Source organism: Oryzias melastigma, linkage group LG24, assembly GCF_002922805.2.
Source record: "Oryzias melastigma strain HK-1 linkage group LG24, ASM292280v2, whole genome shotgun sequence".
NCBI classification, from domain to species: domain Eukaryota; kingdom Metazoa; phylum Chordata; class Actinopteri; order Beloniformes; family Adrianichthyidae; genus Oryzias; species Oryzias melastigma.
Window position 1 is genome coordinate 7,629,021 of NC_050535.1, and position 23,566 is coordinate 7,652,586.

Sequence of the window (23,566 nt, forward strand, 5' to 3'; positions counted from 1 at the left end):
ACATTGCTTAATTACTCGCTAAACTCCAAAATAGCCTTAAATTCCTCAATAAACTAAATCAGTCAAAAGTGTTAGCCTGTTGCTAAAAAAAGAAGCTGAACTCTAAATTAGCCAAACAAAAACACCAGGAGATTTGCCAAAAACGTTAGCATGTTGCTAAAATATTACATAAACTTTTGAAAACTGCTATAACAGATGAAAACAAATCCCATGAATGCTTTTAAAGGGTTGTTGCTAATCTTCTTAAAATGTTGAAATTTGAAAGACTTCCTCTTATTTTCTATGGGGCATATTTTGCTCAATATTTTAAAAACTATAAAGTCTATGAATACCAAAAATACACGCAGTAATGTTTTGACACCAAGATTGTTGAAATCGTGTGAATATGTGGCAAAAAACGTACGGAAAGGAGCAGGAGAATCCCTACATGCTTACTAAAGCATTCACACAAATTAATTTAAAGGCACAAAAATCAAATAAAAACGACAATAACACGATCTAAGATTAATGTGCTTGTCAAGGTCTAAATCCAAATAAAATCCAATAAAAAGACTTAAAATACATTTAACCAATAGGAGGGCAGGATGGCTCCAACATGGCTCTCTGTGCTTCTTGCAGCCGGTTTGTGGCTCTGGCCAACAAGGATGTGAACCTGGCTGGAAGAACCAAACTGGACCGAGAACGACTCAAATCCTGCATGAGAGAGATTGTAAGAATACTTTAAGTTTCGATCTCACATTAATCAGTTTTACTATGATATCAAGTACATTAGATAGAAACGTCCTGCTCCAGCAGCATCCATTACTACTGTTTATGTTGCAGGACAGCATGGGCCAACAGGCCAAGCAGCTGCGCAGTCAGGTCAAGAAAAACACAGTCAAAGACCGGCTCAAACTGGCTCAGAGCTTCCTGCAGAGGCTCCGATTTCTCGCCGACGAGGTACGGAGTCAAAAACTTGATCATTTGAACCATTTTCTCAAGGTAAATCTGTGTTTTCTCCAGCCTCAGCACAGCATTCCAGACGTCTTCATCTGGATGATGAGCAACAACAAACGCATCGCTTACGCTCGAGTCCCATCCAAAGACATCCTGTACTCAACGGTGGACGAGGAAACCGGCAAAGACTGTGGAAAAGTGAAAGCTGCTTTCCTTAAGGTGCCTCCGTATTTTGTGATTTAGAAAAAACCCAAAGGTTTATTCCTAAACTATGAAAGCATCAGTCATTGGAATCTGTGTCCACAGCTGCCGGGGAAGAAGAGCTTCGGTCCTGCCGGCTGGACCGTTCAGGCCAAACTGGAGTTGTATCTTTGGCTGGGGGTCAACAGGCAGCGGAAGGACTTCCTGAGCGGTCTGCCCAACGGGTTTGAAGAGGTCAAGGCGGCTCAAGGAGGACCTGGTCTTCTCTCCCTCCCTCCTGTGAGCCTCGTCTACGAAAGTAAGCAGCATTTAGCCTTTTTCAGATTTTTTGGGCTTTTTTGAAGTTTAGCTATTTTTTCAGCTTCATGCCAGCTGTTGTGGCTAATTTGGGCTTTTTTCAGTTTTTTAGAATGTTGTGGAGTTTAGCTGATATTTCAGCTAAATGCTAGCTGTTTTGCTAATTTGGAGTTTTAAAAAGTTTTTAGGTTGTTTTGGAGTTTAGCTAATATTTCAGCCTCTGTTTCAGTTCAGCCACTAGTTGTTCGGCTAATTTAGGTTTTTAAAGTTTTTTTTAGGCTGTTTAGCTAATATTTCAGCTAAATGCTAGCTGTTTTGGCTAATTTGGTCTTTTTTCAGTTTTTTAGAATGTTTTGGAGTTTAGCTAATATTTCAGCCTCTGTTTCAGTTCAGCCACTAGCTGTTTGGCTAATTTAGGTTTTTAACGTTTTTTTTAGGCTGTTTAGCAAATATTTCAGCTAAATGTTAGCTGTTTTGGCTAATTTGGGCTTTTCTTTTTAAGTTTTGTAGGGTGTTTTGGAGTTTAGCAAATATTTCAGCTACATTCTAGCTGTTTTGGCTAATTTGGGCTTTTTTCAGTTTTTTAGAATGTTTTGGACTTCAGCTGATATTTCGGCTAAACGCTAGCTGTTTTGCTAAGTTGGAGTTTTAAAAAGTTTTTAGGTTGCTTTGGAGTTTAGCTGATATTTCAGCTAAATGCTAGCCATTTTGATTAATTTAGGCTTTTTCCGCTATTTTGAGGCTATTTCGAAGTTTAGCAAATTCTTCAACTCCATGCTAGCTGTTTTGGCGAACCTAAGACTTTTTTTTTTGCTTTTTAGGCTAATTTGACTAGTCTAATCCAGCAAATATTTCAGCTGGGTATCGACTTCAGCTTTTTTAGTTATCAATATTTGCACTCTATAACTATCAACGTTTTTAGCATCTTTAGTGGCAAAAATTCAGCTCACAGCATTCAACTAGCATTATTACAGGTAATGCTATGTATCTAGTTAAATAGTGTTAAATAGTTAAGTTTCTAAAGTTTTAAAAATTTACTTTAAGAGTGTTCAATAAATGTTTATACTTTTCAGCCCATGACGTGTTTTGAATGTTGGCCCCTTGTGCAATTGAGACACCTCTGAAATAAAGTAAACTTGTATTTTTCTTATCTCTAACAGGCCAAATGTACAAAAAAATGTTGAAAGTTATCTGCACCATGGGGCGGAGCTACAGGGGGCAGCAAAAATAATAGCCGACCCTCTATTTTGGAGTCAATAATAGCATCATAATTGAAATTGTTTTTTAAAAGATAATAAATAGAAGCTTTTATAAGCATAAATTAGTAATAACAATCATAAAACTGTTTAAAAATACATATTTTTATGTATTTCCACCAAAGTAAAAAATAAAAATCATCTTTCTCACCAGTGAAGCAGGTGTTTCAGCTGCGAGCGCACATGTACCAGGCCCGCAGTCTGTTCGCCGCAGACAGCAGCGGCCTCTCGGACCCCTTCGCCCGCGTCTTCTTCTCCACGCACAGCCAGGTTACCGAGGTAACGGCACGGAGCTTTGAGGAGCGTCGTCTTCTTGTCGGCATGCGGTTGCATCATACTCACATGAATCCTGCTGACGTTCAGGTTCTGAGCGAGACGCTTTGCCCCACCTGGGACCAGCTGCTGGTGTTTGATGATGTGGAGCTGTTCGGGGAAGCCAGCGAGCTGAGAGACGATCCTCCGATCATCGTGGTTGAAATTTATGATCAGGATACTGTGGTAGGGCGCTTTGAACCTCTCCACTGCAGTTATTCCAAATGATATTTCTTCATGTGATTGAAAATGTCTTCTTCTTTTCATTCCCGTTTTCCATCTGTTTACCTTTCCCTTCCATGTGAATCATTTCTGCTGAATAAATCAGAGTTCAAACCTCTGTAACCTGAGAATTCTTCATGAAAGTTCCTCACAAACATTTAAAAAGTTAATTATTTTGAACAACACTGCCACCAAGTGGCTGTTCTGTTAACTGCCCCACCTGTGTCTAACCCCCTTTTGTCCCCCTTATATTGTATCGGTGTTCTGCATGATGTAGGGAAAGGCCGAATTCATCGGCCGAACGTTCGCTAAGCCGACGATCAAGATGTGCGACGAGCATTACGGGCCTCCGAGGTTCCCGCCGCAGCTGGAGTACTTCCAGATCTACAGAGGGAACTGCACCGCCGGCGAGCTGCTGGCGGCCTTCGAGCTGCTGCAGGTCAAGTATCTCAACTGCATCATAATCCGACTTCCCGCTCTTCGTTCTATCTCTCCTTTCTTTCCTTTCCTAAATATGTGTTTTCCGCGTTTTTCTCCTCCTGCTTCCTGCAGATCCCCTTTGATGCAGAAGAGATCAGACGCGCTCTGATCGCTGTCCATGACTTTGCTGTTCCTAAAATAAAGGTTTTCCTTTCATCCTCTTTTCATCCTGCTAATTGTGCCAATGCTTAGTAATTATTCACACCTTACTGACTGTCCTGCTCCTTTCTGAATGTTTTTCAGCACATAAAAACTCAATCACACTTTCAGCGATTTTACCCAAGTATCAAAACATTCCGCTTATTCAGGACATTACTATTTGTATTTTTGGTATTCATAAACTATAGTTTTTGAAATATTGAGCAAAGTATGACTCATTAGAAATGAATAAGATAGTCTTCCATTTAAAAAAATTAAGTAGATTAGCAACAAGCCTTTAAATATATTCATTGGCAATGTTTAATATTTTATTTTAATTTAAAAAATGGAATTTAACTAATATTTGTTTTTGACTAATTTTGTTTTAGGCAATCTGGAGTTTAGCTAGTATTTAAGCAACGATTTGGCTTCTTTGACTAATTTTGCATCTACTGAGGTTTTTTGGGTTTTCTATTTTAGCAACATGATAACATTTTTGGCTTATTTGTTATCTTCTACTACTGTTTTTTTAGGCTAATTTAGAGTTTAGCTTCTATTTAAGCAGCAAGTTTTTTTCCATTTAATTTTTGGCTATTTTGGAGTTTAGCTAGTATTTAGCTTTTTAGCTTTTTTGGCTAACTAGGCATCTACTGAGGTTTTTTATGCTAATTTTGAATTTAGCTTCTGTTTTAGCATCATGCTAACGTTTTAGACTAATTTATTATCTACTGGGGTTTTTAGGCTAATTTAGAGTTTAGCTTCTATTTTAGCAACATGCTAACATTTTAGACTAATTTAGTTTACTGAGAAATTTTAGGCTATTTTGGAGTTTACTTAATATTTTACCAACATGCTAACATTTCTGGCTAATTGCTTTTTATTTTTTTAACTAAATTTTTTTTTTTTTAGCAAATTTAGTGTTTAGCTTCTCTTTTAGTAACATGCTAACGCTTTTTGCTAATTTGTTATCTACTGAGGTTTTTAGGCTAATTTAGAGTTTAGCTTCTATTTTAGCAACATGCTAACGTTTTTTTGGCTAATTTAGTTTACTGAGGAATTTTTGACTATTTTGGAGTTTAGCTAGTTTTTATGAACAAGCTTATTTCTTAGGCTAATTTGGGATCCACTGTTTTTTTATAGTAATTTGGAGTTTAGCTTCTATTTTAGCAACATGCTAACGTTTTTGGCCAATTTGTTATGTACTGAAGTTTTTTTTAGACTAATTTAGAGTTTAGCTTCTGTTTATTAACAATATGCTAACGTTTTTGACTAGCTTGAATTTAAGCAACGAGCTAGCTTTTTTTTGGCTAATTTGGCTTCTACTGAGGGTTTTTGGGTTAATTTGGAGTGTAGCTCACAATTAAGTAACAGTCTCAATATTTTTGTAAAATTGGCATGGTTAGGAAATTTTTTTTTGTAATTTTACTACAAATTTTTCAGAAATTTTGTTCTATTTTAGCGGTCTTTCATGGCTCTTTAACAAAATTTCCAGTCTTTTAGCAAATTTCACTTTTTACAAATAGCTTTTGCATTTTCAGCAAATCCCTTCAACAATTAAAGTAAATTGCGTCACCATTTTCTGCAAAAAGCCTCAGCATCTTCAGTGACTACTTTCAGCAGAAAGTAGTATTATCGCAGGTAATGCAGCTTTTCTAGTTCTGATTGTAATGCCGTCTGCGTTCCCCCTCAGCACCCGAGTCTTTTCATTTTGACTTTGTCCGTCTTCCTAAAGTTGACTCGTACAGACATTCTTTTGGTTGTTTTTCCTTTAGATGTGTTTCAAAGACAGTTTCTGCTTTTTTTTAGATTGGTCAAGGAGGCAAAGCCGACCTTCCCCCCATTGAAGGGTCAACAGACTCGGAGCGCGGACCCATCCTCCCTGTCCCTCTGGGCATCAGACCTGTTCTGAGTCGCTACCGCATAGAGGTGAATTGAATCTGCCGCTCTGACTCTGTGCTTGCTCTTGAAGAGATCTCCCTGGCTTACTTTAGTGTGCTTCAGGTTTTGTTCTGGGGGTTAAGAGACCTGAAAAGGATCAACTTGGCTCAGGTGGATCGGCCCCGAGTGGACATCGAGTGTGCAGGTCGAGGAGTTCAATCTGTGCTCATCCAGAACTACAAGAAGAATCCAAACTTCAGCACTCTCGTCAAATGGTTTGAAGTGGTGAGTGGACCGGCTGTCTTTACAATAAAGTGAAATTTAATGATTAAATCCTTCTTTCTTTTTTTTTTTTTTTTTCTTGGTGCTTAAAGGACCTTCCAGAAAACGAGCTTCTCCATCCTCCTCTCAACATCAGGGTGGTGGACTGTAGAGCGTTCGGGCGCTACATCCTGGTGGGATCTCACGCCGTCTCCAGCCTCAGACGCTTCATCTACAGTCCGCCGGACAAAACCTCCAACAACTGGGCATCTGCAGGTGCCAACACTCCACCCTCTGATAAAACTCTCACAAGCAGACTCCCATTAAACTGTAATATACACATTTTTTACTCCTTTTATCTTGTAGTAAACCAATAATAACTGACAGAACCATAAACAGTGAAAAAACTTTTTTTTTGCTTAATTAAAAATCAATTTTTGGACCTTATTCAATGCTTTTGGGTGCTTTTTTCATTAATTAAAATTGCTGATTGTCCTAAATAAATGACATCTTGTAAAAATTTCTTAGCTATTTTGAATTAAAATAATTTGTTGTTGATCATTCATCTTTAGTATTTCTCCTATAAATGTCAGTTTGAACAAGTTAGAGCAGGAAACAGCTGACATTAAGTGACATAAAGCTTCAATTTACCCTTTACAGAAGCAAATTTTTAATAAACTACCGACACTCTGCAGAAACTATGTCCTAGAAACGACATAATTTTTCGATTTTGGTAAAAATGACCTAATCGTAATGAAAAGACAACTAGGAGCGCATTGAAATTAGATCAAAACATGATCTTTTATGCTTATTTAAAGAAAATGTTTCAACATTTGAGCTTAATTCTAATTGTTTGTGTCAAAGCTTTTAAAATCACTTAATTTTAATCCTTTCTATATATAAAAAACAATTAACAGCAACTTTTATTAATGATTAATTTGGTTTTTTGGGGAGTTTTTGCCCTTTAACATCATCTCTTCTACTTTTGTGCTTAAAGTTTCTGTTGTTGAAGTTTACTCCTGTGTAAGTTTAAGGACATAAAAGCTGTTCATAGAGCTCTCTGTAAGTGTTAAACCTTTACTTCTGATGTAGCTCTCTTGTTCATAAAGAAGAAATCCTCTTCTTTATTAACTGCTCTCGTTTCTGTGCTTCCTTTCCTTCTGCCCTGACCATCACTCTCACCTGTGTCCGCTCTCCACCCATCATCTCACTCCTCTTCTGCATGTTCCTGCCTGTTCTGTCCTTTCCCGTCCTGCTGCCTCCTCCTGCTGCTGCTGTCTTTAACCCTCGACTGCAATCCAGCTAAGCTAATGAATGGCTACATGGTCCTAACCAATGGCAGCTCCCAGCCCCGCCCCTTACCCAGCCTTTCTTCCCGCGCCTTTTCTCGTCCTGCAGGTGACGTCGTCGTCAATTTGGACACGGAGCCTCAAATCAGAAAGATGGACACGGTGGTCAAATTAGATGCTGTGAGCTCTAAAATTATTATCTCAACCCTGTCTTTCTAAAAACCCTGATCATTCTTACCTGCTCTTATATATGTACTTCTATGCTTAATCCATCCACTCTGTGCATGAATCCTTGTGATGTCCTTCCGTCGTAGATGTCTGACGCTGTTGTGAAAGTTGACATGGTGAGTGGCTTCCATCCAGATGTTACACAGACTGACATGTTTCATAAGAAGTCTGGTTGCAGAGAATCACTGTCCCTTTTCGACAGACTGAAGAAGAAGCTGATAAAGAGAAAAAGAAGAAGAAGAAGAAAAAGAAGGGAGGAATGGATGAAGAAGAGGAGACCGATGAGAGAGTGCTGGACTGGTGGTCGAAATATTTCGCCTCAATAGAGACCCTGAAGGAGGTAATCTGTCATTTCATAGTTTTACTGGATGACTTTAATGATTGTTTTGAACTCTCTGGATGTGTTTGTGTCAGACTCTCAGGACTCAGGAGGCAGCTCATGCAGAGGCAGAGGAGAGAGAAGAAATGGAGATAGCTGCAGAAGTAACTGGTATTGAACTTCATCACATCTGTCTCTGTAATTCCCCTAAAAAAATAATCATCAGTCCAATCTGTAGCTCTAATATTATCAATGTGGACAATGTGACTACAGTGTTTTTATGAATGATCATCTAGAGCAGAGGAGTCAAAGTCACTCGCACAAGGGGCCATAAAAAGCAACTTTCATGCCTGCTTTTCTTCCTCTTGTTCATTCCATGAACCCATCGTTCTTTCTGTGCATCACAGATGTATTATTCAAAACCTCCCTGCTCAGCGGCACAAAGGAAAGTTGGTTATTTTTAATTCAAGTCACTTTCGTTTTAGGCCTTTGCTACAGCAATATCTGCATCTCAACCTCCATTCTTCGCTTTTTTGTCTGCTTTTAATCTCCTTCACAACTATGTTATCAACATCAAACTGCATCACTGATCAGAAGTCAAACTTTCTTCTGAAAGGCTCCAAGATGAAGGAAAAGAGCAGAGAAAAGAAGAGCGCGAAGGACAAGAAGAAAGGTCAAACACTCGAAAGCTCAGAGAAAACACCGGTTAAATCAAAAGTGGATGAGCTGGTGGTGAGTGTTTCAGAAAAATATGAGCTGGAACACAAATTTTTAAGAACATTTGAGAGTTTTCTGCTGACCGGATCATGCAGGTGTTCAACAAGGAGCTGGAGAGCGAGTTTGGTAGCTTTGAAGATTGGCTTCATACCTTTAACTTGTACAGAGGAAAAGCTGGAGATGATGATGAACACGCTCTGGATGATGACAGGATCGTTGGCAGGTTCAAGGTGAGAAAACAACAACCGTGCCACCAGATTTTGATATATTGACGTTTGGTTAAGGAGCCCTACGCGTCAAAAATTGACGTTTTAGGTGTCCCCATCTCATTGTTTTTGACGTGCTGGCTGCTCCAATCAAATCAGGGCTCCCCAACCAGCGGGCCACATACTGGTACCAATTCTGTACCAGTATGTGGACTGCACCAGTACCCTAACCCTAACCTTGTACCGGACGCTGACCAGAACTGGTACTGTGGGCGTCCACTACCGGATGTGATACCAGTTTGCGCACCGGGTTAGGGTACTGACATGTGTCTTGAGGACTGGTCCGCCTCCGACAAGACGCCCAGACCCCTGATTTAACGGGTATAGTCGGCACTACAAAAAACAACGACACAAACCACACCAGTACCGTAACCCTGTACTGGACGTGGACCGGAATTAGTATTGCGTACATCCGCGACCAGACATGATACTGGTTTGCGTACCAGGTTAGGGTACTGGTGCAATTCACTTGGTGTTTTTTCTGACGTGCTGGCTGTTCCCATTAAACCAAGGCTTTATTAAGTCAAGTACAGATAATCTACAAGGAATCACTCTCAATCTGAGATGCAAGATGACGAACCAGAGCCGTGGCGGTCAAGAACAGGAGCACGGGCGACCCACCTGGAATCTGAAATCTCTCCTACTCCCCCAGGGGAGTAGGAGTCATCGTCATGTTGAGATGTTGAAACTATGTGGAGATATTGGTTCATGGTCATGTTGAGATGTTGGATCTTTGTGGAGATATTGGGTCATGGTTATGTTGAGATGTTGGATCTTTGTGGAGATATTGGGTCATGGTTATGTTGAGATGTTGGATCTTTGTGGAGATGTTGGGTGAGGTCCGGATAAGATGTTAGATCTAAGTAGAGATATTTGTTTTTAGCCTGTAATAAGATGTTTTCATCTGATTTGAGGTGCTTAATGATTGGACAGCAAGCTTTAGTGAAATTTCGATTAATACATTTCGACTTTTAGAAAAAATAGACCAACCCTCTTATTTGGGTGTTGCCACTGTATCACTGTATGAGGGTTCCACACGTAAAGCATAGTTAGTGTGAAATTGGCATTGTTGCGACAGTTCCTCTTCAGATGCCAAAAACCTCATGGGGAGCATCGTCATGTCTTGTCTCCATACCTTGGACTTTTTAATTTGGATTTTTAAATGGTTCAATAACAGATGGGGTTTTCATTACTAATTTGCGATTTAAACAAAGTAGTGCTTTTTCGAGGTCATAGGCCCTTGCCTCATATTTTCGATGTTTTTGTGAGATGTTTTGAAAAAATGTTGGGACATATTTGATGAGTTGTAATTGTTTGGGAAGGTTGGGGGTTTGAATTCAGATGATATAGTACAGCAGATATACATTTGTCATAATCTGGCTATTTTGAAAGAAACTGGGTCTTAAACTGGCTATTTTAAACATTTAGGGATGTTAGGGATCAAGTTTGAGAAGTTGGACCTAATATTGAAATATCAGGTGAATTAACCTGATTGACTGGACCAATATGTCAATCAAAAACCAATAGGGGATTATGGGATACGGTTGTGGAGAAATTGGGTGTAATGAGATCCTGAGCTTCACTCTGATTGGTTGAACATTTAGTGTTAGGGTAACGGTGCAGTCCACGTGGTTGCTTTTTGACGTGCTGGCTGCTCTCATTTAATACAGGTGTCCTGACGTTTTGTTGGACGCAGACCGGTCCTCAGAACACAGGTGGTATCGGTACTCTATAACCCTGATCTGGTACCCTAACCCTGTACCAGAACTGATACTGCGCACATCCGCTAATGGACGTGGAACTGACACTGCATGTGTCTCAACTAAACGTGCTGTACTACAAAAAAAGTGCCTGGACCCCTGATTTAATGGGAAAACAATGAGTTGGGGACACCCAAAACATCAAAAAGGGACACGGAGGGGTCCTTACCCATGACTTTTGAATAAAAATGTGTTGATCATGCAGCTGAGCCTGCTCTCTAAAAATAAAATATACATATACTAATACTTTTTTGTCTTGAAACCAGGGATCCTTGTGTATGTATAAGCTCCCTCTGTCTGAGGAGATCACAAGAGAAGCAGGATATGATCCAAACATGGGGATGTTCCAGAGCATTCCTCACAATGATCCCATTAATGTCCTTGTTCGGATCTATGTGGTCAGGGTGGGTGACATTCTTCAAGTTATTGTCTATAACAAATCCCTGGCAATAATAATTTAAAAAAAGTTAAGCTCATGTCTCACATTCTCTCCACCAGGCAACAGACCTCCACCCAGCGGATATTAACGGTAAGGCCGATCCTTACATCGTCATCAAGTTGGGCAAAACAGAAGTCAAGGACAAAGAGAACTACATCTCCAAGCAGCTAAACCCCGTTTTTGGCAAGTGAGTTAAATGGAAAGCTGCTCTTTATGAAAACATAAATCATCTCATCTAATGCAGGTTTCAACAAGTACCACACTTCATGTTCGTTTGTACTTAGATCATTTGACATTGAGGCTACATTCCCGATGGAGTCTATGCTGACGGTGTCTGTGTACGACTGGGACCTGGTGGGAACCGATGATCTGATCGGAGAAACTAAGATCGACTTGGAGAACCGCTTCTACAGCAAATTCAGAGCAACGTGTGGGATTTCATCCAGCTACTCTGTGTAAGTGGGACCAAGATTTATCCAAATGAATTAATGGCCAGAAGAATAAACTCAGGTATAGTTCCATCCACCAAGACCAAGTGGGCCCCACATGGTTTAAAAGTGGGCGGAAAATGTGAGCCCAAATAGGTTTGTCCACCGTTTCTGTGGTGGCCCCACCTTTGTTTGCCCACATTGACTTCAGTGGACAGTCAGTGAGTAGGCTAGCTATGCTATAAAGCCACCTGGTGGACAGCAGAGCTCCCTGGCCCAATACAGTGGAGCATGCTAGCTTGCTACAGCTGAGCTTGCTAGCTAAAAAAGAGGAGCATGCTTGCTCAATTAAGCAGAGCTCGCTAGCTTGTTGTAGAGGAGCTAGCTAGCATGCTACAGTGATGCTCTTTACCTTTATAGAGATGAGCTCACTAGCTCGCAACAGCAGAGCTCGATAGCATGCTACAGTGAAGCTTGCTAGCGTGCTGCAATGGAGCTTGAGTCAGTGGAGCACACTAGAATGCTACAGTGGAGCTCACTAGCTTGCTACAGTGAACCTTGCTAGCTTGCTACAAAGGAGCTCATTAGCTTGGTACAGTGGAGCTAATTAGCATACTACAGAAGAGCTCCCTAGCATGCTACTGAAGAGCTAACTAACATGCTACATTGGAGCTTGCTAGCATGCTACAGTGGAGCTCGCTAGGATAGTACGGAGGAGTTCACTAGCATGCTACAGTGGAGCTCGATAGCATGCTACACTGGAGCTTGCTAGCATGCTACAGTGGAGCTCGCTAGGATGCTACGGAGGAGCTCACTAGCATGCTACAGTGGAGCTCGCTAGCATGCTACACTGTCCATAAGGCAGTGCTTATGGACAGTAGGTTAGCTAGCAAGCTAACCTACTGAATCCCCACTTAAGTCAATGTGGGCAACACAGGTGGGGCCACCACAGAAAATGCAGACAAACCCAATTGAGGCCCACATTTTCTGCCCACTTTTAAACCATATGGGCCCCACTTTTCCTTGTTTCCTCTTTGATATTAGTCATGGATACAATATTTGGCGAGACCCCATGAAACCCACCCAGATCCTGACCAGACTCTGCAAAGAAGGCAAGATCGACGGACCACATTATGGGCCTGGAGGGAAAGTCAAGGTGGCCAACCGAATTTTTACGGGACCAACGGAAATCGAGGATGAAAACGGTATAAATACATTTGATTTCCCAAACTTCCTCTTTTCATCATTGACATGTGTTTGTAGCTGTCTTGATTTGTCATTATGTTCAGGTCTGAAGAAGCAGACTGAGGAGCATTTAGCCCTGACTGTGTTGAACCATTGGGAGGAAATCCCCAGAGTCGGCTGCAAGCTCGTACCTGAACACGTAGAGACCAGACCTCTGTTGAACCCTGACAAACCAGGAATCGAACAGGTAGGACATCATGTCTGAGCCAATACAATGATTAGGAATGTAGGGAAAAATTGAGATACATCGTGATGCTTAATTTGGTGATACTTGTATCAATTTAAGATGCTGATAAGATGATATTTAATTAATTATTTAGTCTCATCGTCGGCGTCTTTCTTTAGTTGTTCACTGAAACCCTCGACCACTAGATGGCAGCACACATGTACTACTTAGTATGACTTAGCTTTTTTAAAATCATTAACTTAAAGAAAAGTTGTTCTGGTATATTCTTGGGCTTTATTGTACCATGTATCGTGTATCGCGATACACTAAATGTATCACATATCCTGGTACAGTCTCATGATACATGTATCACGATACGTATCGTATCAGCAGATTCTTACCAATACACACCACTATTAATGACATAATCAGTTGTAATAGATGCCTTTGTTTTTGATGGTTTTAGGGCCGCATTGAGATGTGGGTGGACATGTTCCCCTCAGACATGCCCGCTCCTGGACCTGCACTCGATATTTCACCACGGAAACCAAAGAGGTACAAACTGATAGAACAAATCTACGATTGTCACTTTCAATTATTATATTTTTTGTATTTACCTCAAAATAAGCAGCAATGAGCAGACTATTTAGAAGTTGTTTTCAGCAGAATATGTCCTCATGGTGAGTCTGTTCCACTATTAGTGCAGAGAAACAGGATCTGAATGTATGTTTTCATGTCAAACATAAGTACAACTGTGTATGTGTTCCTTCCTCCTCCCCCCCTTACCAGATATGAGCTCAGGGTGATTATTTGGAATACAGATGAAGTAATTCTGGAGGACGATGATTACTTCACTGGGGAAAAGTCCAGTGACATATTTGTCAGGGGGTAGGTACAGAGGGTCGAGGCAGCCACGCCTCTTCCCGTGGGTGTCAGCTGTGTGTGGATTTCTTTTTTTTTTAGCAGTTAACCTGTTTTTGTTTTCATTTTGTGTGTTTGTGTGTGGTGTCCGTGTGTGGTGTGTTCTCCTCTCTTGTCTGTCGTCCTCTCTCTCTTTTCTCTGGTCAATGCCGTTGTCTAGCTTTGAGCTTCGTGTTATTATTTGGAACACTGATGACGTAATTCTAGAGGACGATGCTTTCATGACAGGAGAGAAGATGTCTGACATCTATGTCAGGGGGTAAACACACAAATCCATCGCATGGCTCGTTCTAACCCCTTGCTGTGCTCCTCCTGAAACCCCCCGATCATTTATTTCAGAAATTTGAGAATTAAATTTGGATGCAGCACAAAACTTAGGCGTTACCTAAAACACTAAGGACCAAACCAAAACACCAATAAAATGTCAATTTGAACTCTTATCTTTGTGCAATCCATTGAAAAAGGTCATGGCTGTAGACAATATGGCGCCTTACATCAGGGGTGTCAAACTTAATCGCACAAGGAGATAAAATCCGAAACACAGCTTAGATCACAGGCCGAACAGGATAAACATTTATTGAACACGCAAAAGCTACATTTTTAAAATGTTAAAATTTTAACTTACTAGGATAATTATTAACAATATGTAAAGCATTACCTGTGATAATTCTAGTGTGAATGCTGTAAGCTGAATTTGTTCGCTAAAGATGCTAGTGCTAATAGCTCAAGATGCTGAAATTAATAGCTGAAAACACTGAAGTGAAAAGCTGAAAACGCTGAAGCTAATAGCCAGCTAAAATGTTAGCTAAATGGCAAATTAGTCAAAAAAAATTTTTTTTATTGGTTAGCCAAAACAGCTAGCATAAAGCTAAGAAAATAGCTAAACTCCACAACATCCAAAAAACTTAAAAAGAAAAGCTGAAATAAGCCAAAACTGCTAGCATGTAGCTAAAATATTAGCTAAACTCCAAAACAGCCTAAAAATACTTAAAAAGAAAAGCCGAAATTAGCCAAAACAGCTAGCACGTAACGGAAATATTAGCCAAACTCCAAAATAGTCTAAAAAAATCGTAGTAAATTGCTAATTTTTAAAACTCTAAAACCGTAACTTTTTAACATACAGTAATTATGAATAATGAAAAGGCAGAAATATTATTCCAGAATAAACTTAAACATTAAACTCTCAATATTTTACTCTCCATTAAAATATATTTTGTCAAAATTATACAAATTAAAAAAAGAAGTGCAAAGATAATATCAAGCCATTAATAACATACAATTATCTGGAGGGCCAGATATAATTACTTGGGGGGTCGGATTCGGCCCCCGGGCCTTGACTTTGACACAAGGGCCTTACATCATTAGCCGGAAGCAGAAGCTACACAACTTAGCCTAAAGCTAACTCATGTGTTGAGAATTGTTCAAAATACTTCTGTTAAACCTTAAAAATTGTAAAGAAAAAGCCTGGAGCATGATTCAGACATTTAGATTTACATTTTTGGACATGTGCTAGAAAACAGTAAACAAAGAAGAAGAAGCCCCTCCCTGCTTGTCCAGTGTGAACACCATATGCTAAAAGTGTGTTTTTGAATGTAGCACTACAGTTCTTTCTGCTCATTAGCCGACTCAAGTGTCTCCTCATTCAAATTGATTGAGCACAGATAATCCATGCAATCAGAGGCAAGGAGTGCAGGGAGAACTGGAGAACAGGCAAGGTGGTAGATCTTAATGATCAGGATTGGGTAAACCAATCTGCACTGGAGTGTATTTCCACTTCTGAAAAAAATGTTGCTTTGGATGCAAAAGTATATTAATAAGTAGGTGGAATTCAATTTATGTAAGGTTATAATGGATATCAGAGAACCTTACAGGGTAATTTTGAAACTACTTTTCTTGATCTGTTTGAAAAACTTGTTTACGGTTGGTTATCAAATGTCATAGCAGGGAAACGACCAGCTTTACAAATATTAAAACTACAAATTAAACAAAAAATATGGAAAGCAAGACAGATGTCTAGTTAAATAGTAAATATTGGGTTACAGCACCCCCCTGGGTCTCTGGAATGAGAAATTTGATTTCACCCCCAGAGTTATGGGATGGGATCCCCTCCATTTTACTGAAGTGGTTTGGTCCTGTGCTGCTGCAAAACCTAAAAAGCACTAAATCAATCAAATTTAATAAAGTAAAAAAAGGGACTCTTGCATGACAGTACACTGTTTTTATACCTCACTGAGCACTTTATTCAGAATGGCATACTAAATTTGAAAAACTAATTACGACAAACATGAGAAAGACTGCAAGAATTAAACTCTGCTGCTAATATTTATGATAGTTTATCCCAGTTTGGCAACAATGAGCATAAATTATGGAAATATTTCTATGAGTTGACATTTTACTGATGGCTTAAGCTATGAATATTCAAACAAAACTGAGAAAGGATTTATGTTTTTTTTAAGTTCATCACCATCAGTAGAAAGATTTATCCAGTTTTTTAGCTAATTCATTCAAATACATAAAAGTTAGTTGATTTGATTTATGTTTTTTTTTGTAAACAACAGATGTGTGAAACTCATTTTATAAATAAAGAAATTAACAAAAGTTTGTAAGAAGAAAATAACTGTAATTACTAAGAATCATGGATATAGACTTTTGCAGTAATTATAGTGACTATTTACTCAAGTCAAGCAGAATTTAATTTAAGCTTGAAAATAAGTTATAGTGATATAATCCAGTTTAATTACACTTTAAAAAATTGTTGTGGTCCAACCACTTTTAGTACTTATACGTGCAAAACAATAATTGATTTAACCCTTTGGTGTTTTATCATCTAATCTTCTTAATGCGTTCTTGATACAGTGCTGAGTGAATTTTTGCATGCCTGCATGAGACAGCTTCTGTTTTATGTGCTTGTATCTATGTTGCCTGCATTAATAAAACTATTCCTTTTAAAAGTAATTCCCTAACTCTTTTTTTTAATTCAAACTCCTTTTTTTCCTGCTATTTTTATTTTAATTTCATCTGTGGACGTTCCATCTCTTGATATAGCTGGAAGAGTGCAACATCCATGACCAAATAGTGAATATTATAAAAGCTTATTAAAAATCTGACAGGAACTAAATTACAAGTGGAAGTTTTACAGATGGAAATTATTCTACCAGGCACATTAAATTAGCTCACATATCAGGCATGTTTTCTATTTTTTTGGTCCAAATTATGTTTTCCTAATTCAGCTTCCTGAAGCCTCTGTCCCTGCACACTTTAATTATCTCAGTTACCAAATATTTACACTTGCCTGCCCTCTTTGAAATTTGTCTAAAAGTAAATTTACGACTATTTACTTTGTGAATTTTGATAACTGAGAGCAGAATATTGTCTTTTCCTCCTGACAAAGGAGTCAGCCGAAAATAATAGTTATAAAAAGCTAAAAAAATAATGCTTAAGTTTATAACTAAACCCCTAATTTTAGCTTTTAATAAACATTTTGTATTTGTTTTAATTATTACTTGTGTGTGCATGGAAATATAAATAGTGTGAAACTCCAACATCAAATCAGTTTCTCATTAAAAATAGATTTTTATTCTAACAAGAATTCTGATTTGTTTTTGGGGAGACACATTTAATGTTAGCTGTAGCATCATCTCTCTTGTCTGGTACATTTTCTACCCAATGCATTTGACTCAACCTCTAAAATGTTATGGATTACTGACTGACAACTGCAAGTTTTTAGTTGTGTGTGTGTGTAAGCATGAGCTGACAAATTCTTTCATTTTGGAGATCCCTCAAATCTCACATCTGTTTGCACAGATGGCTCAAAGGGCAGCAGGAAGACAAGCAGGACACTGACGTGCATTACCACTCCCTGACTGGCGAGGGCAACTTTAACTGGCGCTTCGTCTTCCCCTTCGAATACCTGGTGGCTGAAGAGAAGATTGTCATCTCCAAGAAAGAGTCCATGTTCTCCTGGGACGAGACCGAGTACAAAATCCCTCCTCGTCTAACGCTGCAGGTCTGGGATGCAGATCACTTCTCAGCGGATGACTTCCTCGGTGAGAAATGACATCATATTGTAAATATTGTTTTAAATAAGTACATCTTGAATTTAAGCATCACAATTTAAAACTAGAAATGTTGCATTGGCTGCGATAATGCTGAAAGTAGTTGCTAAAGATGCTGAAGCTTTTGGTGGAAAATTATGACGTAATTTACTTTAATTACTGAAAGGATTTGAAGAAAATGCTAAATATATTTGCAACATATTAAATTTGCTAAAAGACGGGAAATTTCATTAAAGAACTGTAAAAGGGCCCTAAATTTTGGAAAAATTTGCCGTAAAACTGCTTAAAAATCCCTGAAACATGCCTATTTTGCAAAAATATTTAGTGTGCTGCTTAAATATGAGCTAAACTCCAAATTAGTCCAAAAAACCTTAATAGTTGCCAAATTAGCCAAACAAGCTAGCTTGTTGCCTAAATACTAGCTTAACTCCAAATTAGCATGAAAAATTCAGTAGAAAACAAATTAGCCAAAAAAGCTAGCTTATCGCTTAAATACTAGCTAAACTCCAAAATAGCCTAAAATTCCTCAGTAAACCAAATTAGTCAAAAACATTAACATGTTGCTAAAACAGAAGCTAAACCCCAAATTAGCCTGAAAACCTCAGTAGATGACAAATTAGCAAAAAACGTTAGCATGTTGCTAAAGTATTAGGTAAAAACATTTTTAAAAGTACTATAAAAGACTAAAACAGCCCATAAACATATTTCTGTTGCAAATCTACTTAAAATGTTGAAATTTGAAGACGTTTTCATTAATTTCCTATTGGGAATATTTTGCTCAATATTTCAAAAACTATCAAGTTTATGAATACCAAAAATACACAGAGTAATGTCCTGAACAACCTGAACTTTTTGATACCAAGACTGCTGAAATTGTGATTGAACGTGTTGGAAAATGTACAGAAAGGAGCATAAAAATCACTATAGTGTGAATGCTTACTAAGCATTTACACAATGATAATACAGCTGAAACATGAGCGGGAGAAACTTAAAAATTGTTACAGTGCAAGGATCTACAACAAGGCAAAATAATAAAAATAATTAACTTCTCCGGTAAATAAACAACATTCTAAACATTAAAATATGTGAAAAACTAACTAATTAAAAGTAAGAAAAAGTAAAGAAAAAAGAATAAAATAAAAAAACCAAGAAAAGTACCCAAAAACGCAAATGAAAAGTAGGCTAGCTGGGACAATGAAACTGACTGCTGTTTTCCACTTCCAGGTGCAATTGAGTTGGACCTAAACCGGTTCCCGCGGGGCGCTAAGACAGCCAAACAGTGCTCTCTCGACATGATCCGAAATGAACACGAGCTACCTACCATTTCCATCTTCAAGCAGAAGAGGGTGAAGGGATGGTGGCCGTTTGTAGCTCGCGATGAGAATGATGAGATGGAGCTCACGGTAAGCTTGTACTAGGAAAATACTGACAGTACTAGACTTTTGGATGAAAGGACCATCTTTTGATCTATATTAACACTTAAACACTGGAGCTTTTATTTACTGTGACTTTTCAACCCTTGACACCATCAACGTAATTCCAGTAGATTCTGACGAATGAAAAATATTTAGTGTGTTGTTTAAATATGAGCTAAACTCCAAATTAGCCAAAAGAAAAACCTAGCACATTGTTTAAATGCTAGATTAACTCCAAAATAGCCTAAAATTCCTTTGTAAACCAAATTAGTCGAAAAAGTTAGCCTGTTGCTAAAATAGAAGCTAAATTCTAAATTAGCCTATAAAAAACATAGTAAATAACAAATTAGCCAAAACTTTAGCCTGTTGCTAAAATATAAGCTAAACTCTAAATAAGCCTATTAAAACTTCGCTAGATAACAAATTAGCCAAAAATGTTTGCAGAAGCTAAACTCTAAGGTTATGTCTGAATTCCCTCAGTAATTACTAACTACTAAAAAAAAAAACTACATAGTTCTCTGGATTTTAAAGGCAATTCGGACACGATGCTCACATGAAGCTAAACTCCAAATTAGTCTAATACTTAAGTAGATTACAAATTATTAAAAAAAATGTTAGCCTGTTGCTAAAACAGAAGCTAATGTCTAAATTAGCCTAAAATACCCCAGTAGTTAACAAATTAGCCATAAATGTTAGCATGTTGCTAACGTATTAGGGAAGCTCCATTTTTTTCTTTCTATAAAAGAAACATAGCTCATGAATATGTTTTTGTTGCTAATCTACTAAAAATTCTGAAATTTGAAGATTTTCTCAATCATTTCTTAAGGCGCAAATTTTGCTCAGTATTTCAAAAACTATAAAGTTTATAAAAAACAAAAATAGAAGCAGCAATGTCCTGAACAAGCTGAACGTTTTGATACCCAGATTGCTAAAATCGCTGCAACTATGACTGAGTTTTTTACGTGCTCGCTCCACTTTTCTCCTTCAGAATCTACTGGTATTACGTTGATCGTGTTAACGGTTAAAAGGATGCTAAAGATTTTGTGTTTAAGCGTCACCGGTGATGCCTCAGGCGTTAAAGGGTTAAAAGCATTCCCAGTGGTCTTTTAATTATAATTATGCCAGTTTTAGCCAAAATAAAAATAAATATTTTGTATTTTGTGCTAGGACAAGTTTTTGACTTGATTCTGATTGTGACTACAGGGTAAGGTTGAAGCTGAACTCCACTTAGTGACTGCCGAGGAAGCAGAGAAAAGTCCTGTGGGACTGGGTCGAAATGAACCCGACCCACTGGAGAAACCAAAGTAAGTTCTGAACACGTTCCAACAACACATAAAGGTGGTTTTCAGTTCAACATGAATGCTTTCATTGGAAGACATCGTTCAAACAGTGCAAAAAGCAGAATTAAGATTTTTTCCCCTAATATCAGCTCTGCTCTCTGCACTGTCACTGTTACACTCGTTTCTGCTCCCACCATCTCTTTACGTGTCTCCCTGTCTTTCTCCTTCCCCTTCTTCTCCCTTTTTTGTGCACTCGACTCACCTTCTCCCCCCTTATTTGCCCCATCTGTGTTCCTTCCCTCCTTCTTTCTCTCCCTTCTACCTGAAAGTCGTCCGGATACAAGTCTTATGTGGTTTCTGGGCCCTCTGAAGTCCATTCGCTACTTCATCTGGCACAACTACCGCTGGCTGATCCTCAAGGCCCTGGGGCTGATCCTTCTGCTGCTCATGCTGGGCCTCTTCCTCTACTCAATCCCTGGCTATCTTGTCAAGAAGATACTGGGGGCCTGATGCGCTGGTAGCCTCTGCCCCCTCCTCATAACATCTTCTGTAGTGTCACCTCTCCTTCTCTTTCCTGTTCTGTGTTTGTTGGTCTTTCTTCAGCTTCCTGGTGTTTGCTGTAGTTTTGATTTAAGTGTTCTTCAAGTGCTCCTGTTCATTTTAAATGTGAATATTGTGCATTTTTGTCTTGAAGTTTCTTAATTATTAAAATGTTTTAGCCATTTAAGGCTGGTTCAAATTCTATGAGAAGCAAGACATTTGATCTTACAAGCATGGCTGCAAAAATATTAGCCTTCTTTTATAATTCAGCAGAGCGATTACCTCGTCATTGCAGCCTACATTTTGACGACTACAGAGCAGCACCTAAAGAAATAGCCATTTTTGAGCAGATTAAAGAGGAAAACTAAATGTTTGAAGCTGAAGAAAAGTAAATTAGTGTATGAACCCCACAATTTCAAACACCAGACAAAGCTTAAAGGGTTACCAAACAGGGAAGTTGGAGGCTGACTCCTCCCACAACTGAAATTTAAAAATCCAGTCAGAAGGGTGGGGCTGGAGAACAAGACTGTTATCATTACTGGAGCTGCAGATTATGACGTGAGACTTAAATGGTTTGGCCAATCACAAAATTCAAATGTAATACCGCGTTTCAACCTGTAGGGGGCAGCACGTCACAGACGGTTTTTGACTGTATTTTCATGAATTAAGGAAGTTTATTTTAATTTGACCAAAATTTGGCAACGACTAACAGACAGCACTTTAAAAAGCCCATTTTTTAGAGATCAACAGAAAAAGCCAAACAGCTAGCATATACTTGAAAAAATATCTAAATTTCAATATATCCTAAAAAACTAAATAAAAGCCTAAAACCAAAACAGCTAGCATCAAAATATTAGCCCAACTCAAAAATAGCTTAAAAACATCAAAAGAAAAGCCTAAACTTATCCAAAACAGTTAGCATGTAGCTGAAATATTAGCTAAACTCCAAAATAGCATAAATAAATCTTAGTAAATGTCAAAATAGTCCAAAAAATTTAACAGAATGACAGTTTTTAACTTTAAAACCATAATTTTTTGACATAGTTATAGATGATAAACAGGCAGGAATATTATTCCAGAATAAATCAACTTAAACCTTAAGTAACTTTAAATATTTTATTCTTCATAAAAATACAAAATTATACAAGTTAGAAATAAGCACAAGATAACATCGGGCCAATAATTACAATAAAATAAAATTATCTAGTGTGGTGGATATAATCACCCGGAGGGCCGGATCCGGCCCCTGGGCCTTGACTTTGAGACATGTGCTTTAAGTGTTTGGAACACCAAAACACCAAAATGGTTCTCTGGATGAGGCAGGATATTATGAGTCTTATCATTTCACAAACTCCAGCTTTTAACTCTATTTTTGAGAAGAGCAATCATGAATTCATATTTGTGCCTGCAGACAAAAAAAAAAAAAAAAATGGCGTCACTTCTGTCTGCTTTGCTTCTTCCAGAGCATGAACCAGCTTATCTCCTGTTGGATTATAACAATAGTTGTGTTCATGGGTCATGACCAGCCCTGGCCCTGGGCTTCATGGTGCCCTAGGCTAAACGTGATTTTGTTTTGTTTTATTAATGGTTTTAATTATTACATTTTACACAAAATGAGTGGAGTGTTAAACTGTAAAAAAAAAAAAAGGAAAAAAAATCATTGTAATTTGGTGTCCCATCCAGCAGATGGCACCCTAGGCAGCCGCCTGGCTTGCCTATGCCCACAGCCGGCCCTGGTCATGACATCTTAGCTTAACTTTGTATGACTGAGACAGTTGCACTTGTAGAAAAAATCCCAAAAAGTGCTTTCAGGTGTAGAAAAAAAGGTGTAGAAAAAAAAAAAAATCGATTCAGCGATATATCGCGATATTTCATTTGCCAATACTTGTGTCGATATTTAATTAATTATTTAAGAGCGTCCTTTATACTTAAACCCATGACCGCTAGTTGGCATTACAGAATACTGAGCCTCTTTGAGCAGCTCTGCACCGTATATAATAACAAAATCTCGTGATATGTATCGTATCGTGAGCTAGGTATCACGATACATATCGTATCGCCTAATTTTTGCCATTTTATTATTCCACTTCATTATAATTTTTTGTCTTGAATATATCAATAATATAAATGTGAATCATCAGCATGTTGTTTTACTTAAAAAAAACTAATCCAAGCTTTCTCTCTCTGTCTTTTATCCCTCCATGCTTCATTTTATATCTTCCTCATCTACATCCACCATTGCCTCACATCTCCTAAAACCTCCACTCGTCCCCATCCAGTCGCCCAGACACCACCTTCCTGTGGTTCCTCAGCCCCCTGAAAGCCATCCGCTACCTGGTGTGCAACCGCTACAAGTGGCTGATCATCAAGATCGTGCTGGTCCTGCTGCTGCTCATCATGGTGGGCCTCTTCCTCTACAGCATGCCGGGCTACCTAGTCAAGAAGTTGCTGGGGGCTTAAGGCACTGCTGGGAGGAAGAGGAGGGAGGTGGACGCCGGCTCAGAAACAAGACGGGAG

General features: G+C 38.6%; 1 protein-coding gene and 1 long non-coding RNA gene across 15 annotated transcripts in view; one reads left to right on the plus strand and one right to left on the minus strand.

Annotated features, from left to right (window-relative positions):
• otofa (otoferlin a) overlaps window positions 1-23,566 on the plus strand; it is an 86,153-nt gene extending 62,587 nt beyond the window's left edge. For 4 of the 14 annotated variants that reach the window (XM_036210410.1, XM_036210412.1, XM_036210415.1 and 1 more), the window contains 28 exons: window positions 619-709; window positions 823-939; window positions 1,003-1,155; window positions 1,243-1,435; window positions 2,845-2,969; window positions 3,054-3,188; window positions 3,502-3,663; window positions 3,777-3,848; window positions 5,649-5,768; window positions 5,844-6,005; window positions 6,095-6,257; window positions 7,284-7,450; window positions 7,585-7,614; window positions 7,701-7,838; window positions 7,913-7,988; window positions 8,434-8,549; window positions 8,630-8,764; window positions 10,827-10,964; window positions 11,059-11,186; window positions 11,284-11,454; window positions 12,472-12,632; window positions 12,717-12,859; window positions 13,305-13,393; window positions 13,628-13,726; window positions 17,564-17,805; window positions 19,039-19,217; window positions 20,433-20,533; window positions 23,329-23,509. In XM_036210410.1, the coding sequence (XP_036066303.1) occupies window positions 619-709; window positions 823-939; window positions 1,003-1,155; window positions 1,243-1,435; window positions 2,845-2,969; window positions 3,054-3,188; window positions 3,502-3,663; window positions 3,777-3,848; window positions 5,649-5,768; window positions 5,844-6,005; window positions 6,095-6,257; window positions 7,284-7,450; window positions 7,585-7,614; window positions 7,701-7,838; window positions 7,913-7,988; window positions 8,434-8,549; window positions 8,630-8,764; window positions 10,827-10,964; window positions 11,059-11,186; window positions 11,284-11,454; window positions 12,472-12,632; window positions 12,717-12,859; window positions 13,305-13,393; window positions 13,628-13,726; window positions 17,564-17,805; window positions 19,039-19,217; window positions 20,433-20,533; window positions 23,329-23,509 (3,787 nt within the window). Of the gene's footprint in view, window positions 1-618; window positions 710-822; window positions 940-1,002; window positions 1,156-1,242; window positions 1,436-2,844; window positions 2,970-3,053; window positions 3,189-3,501; window positions 3,664-3,776; window positions 3,849-5,648; window positions 5,769-5,843; window positions 6,006-6,094; window positions 6,258-7,283; window positions 7,451-7,584; window positions 7,615-7,700; window positions 7,839-7,912; window positions 7,989-8,433; window positions 8,550-8,629; window positions 8,765-10,826; window positions 10,965-11,058; window positions 11,187-11,283; window positions 11,455-12,471; window positions 12,633-12,716; window positions 12,860-13,304; window positions 13,394-13,627; window positions 14,019-17,563; window positions 17,806-19,038; window positions 19,218-20,432; window positions 20,534-20,838; window positions 21,027-23,328 lie in introns of those variants that run through there. The other 10 variants (XM_036210409.1, XM_036210417.1, XM_036210411.1 and 7 more) reach the window with 7 other exon arrangements.
• On the minus strand, window positions 6,064-17,798 carry LOC112157759. The gene is made up of 3 exons (XR_002921206.2): window positions 17,670-17,798; window positions 7,509-7,713; window positions 6,064-7,409 (listed from the first exon to the last, which is right to left on the minus strand). It is a non-coding gene; the product is annotated as an uncharacterized LOC112157759 (long non-coding RNA).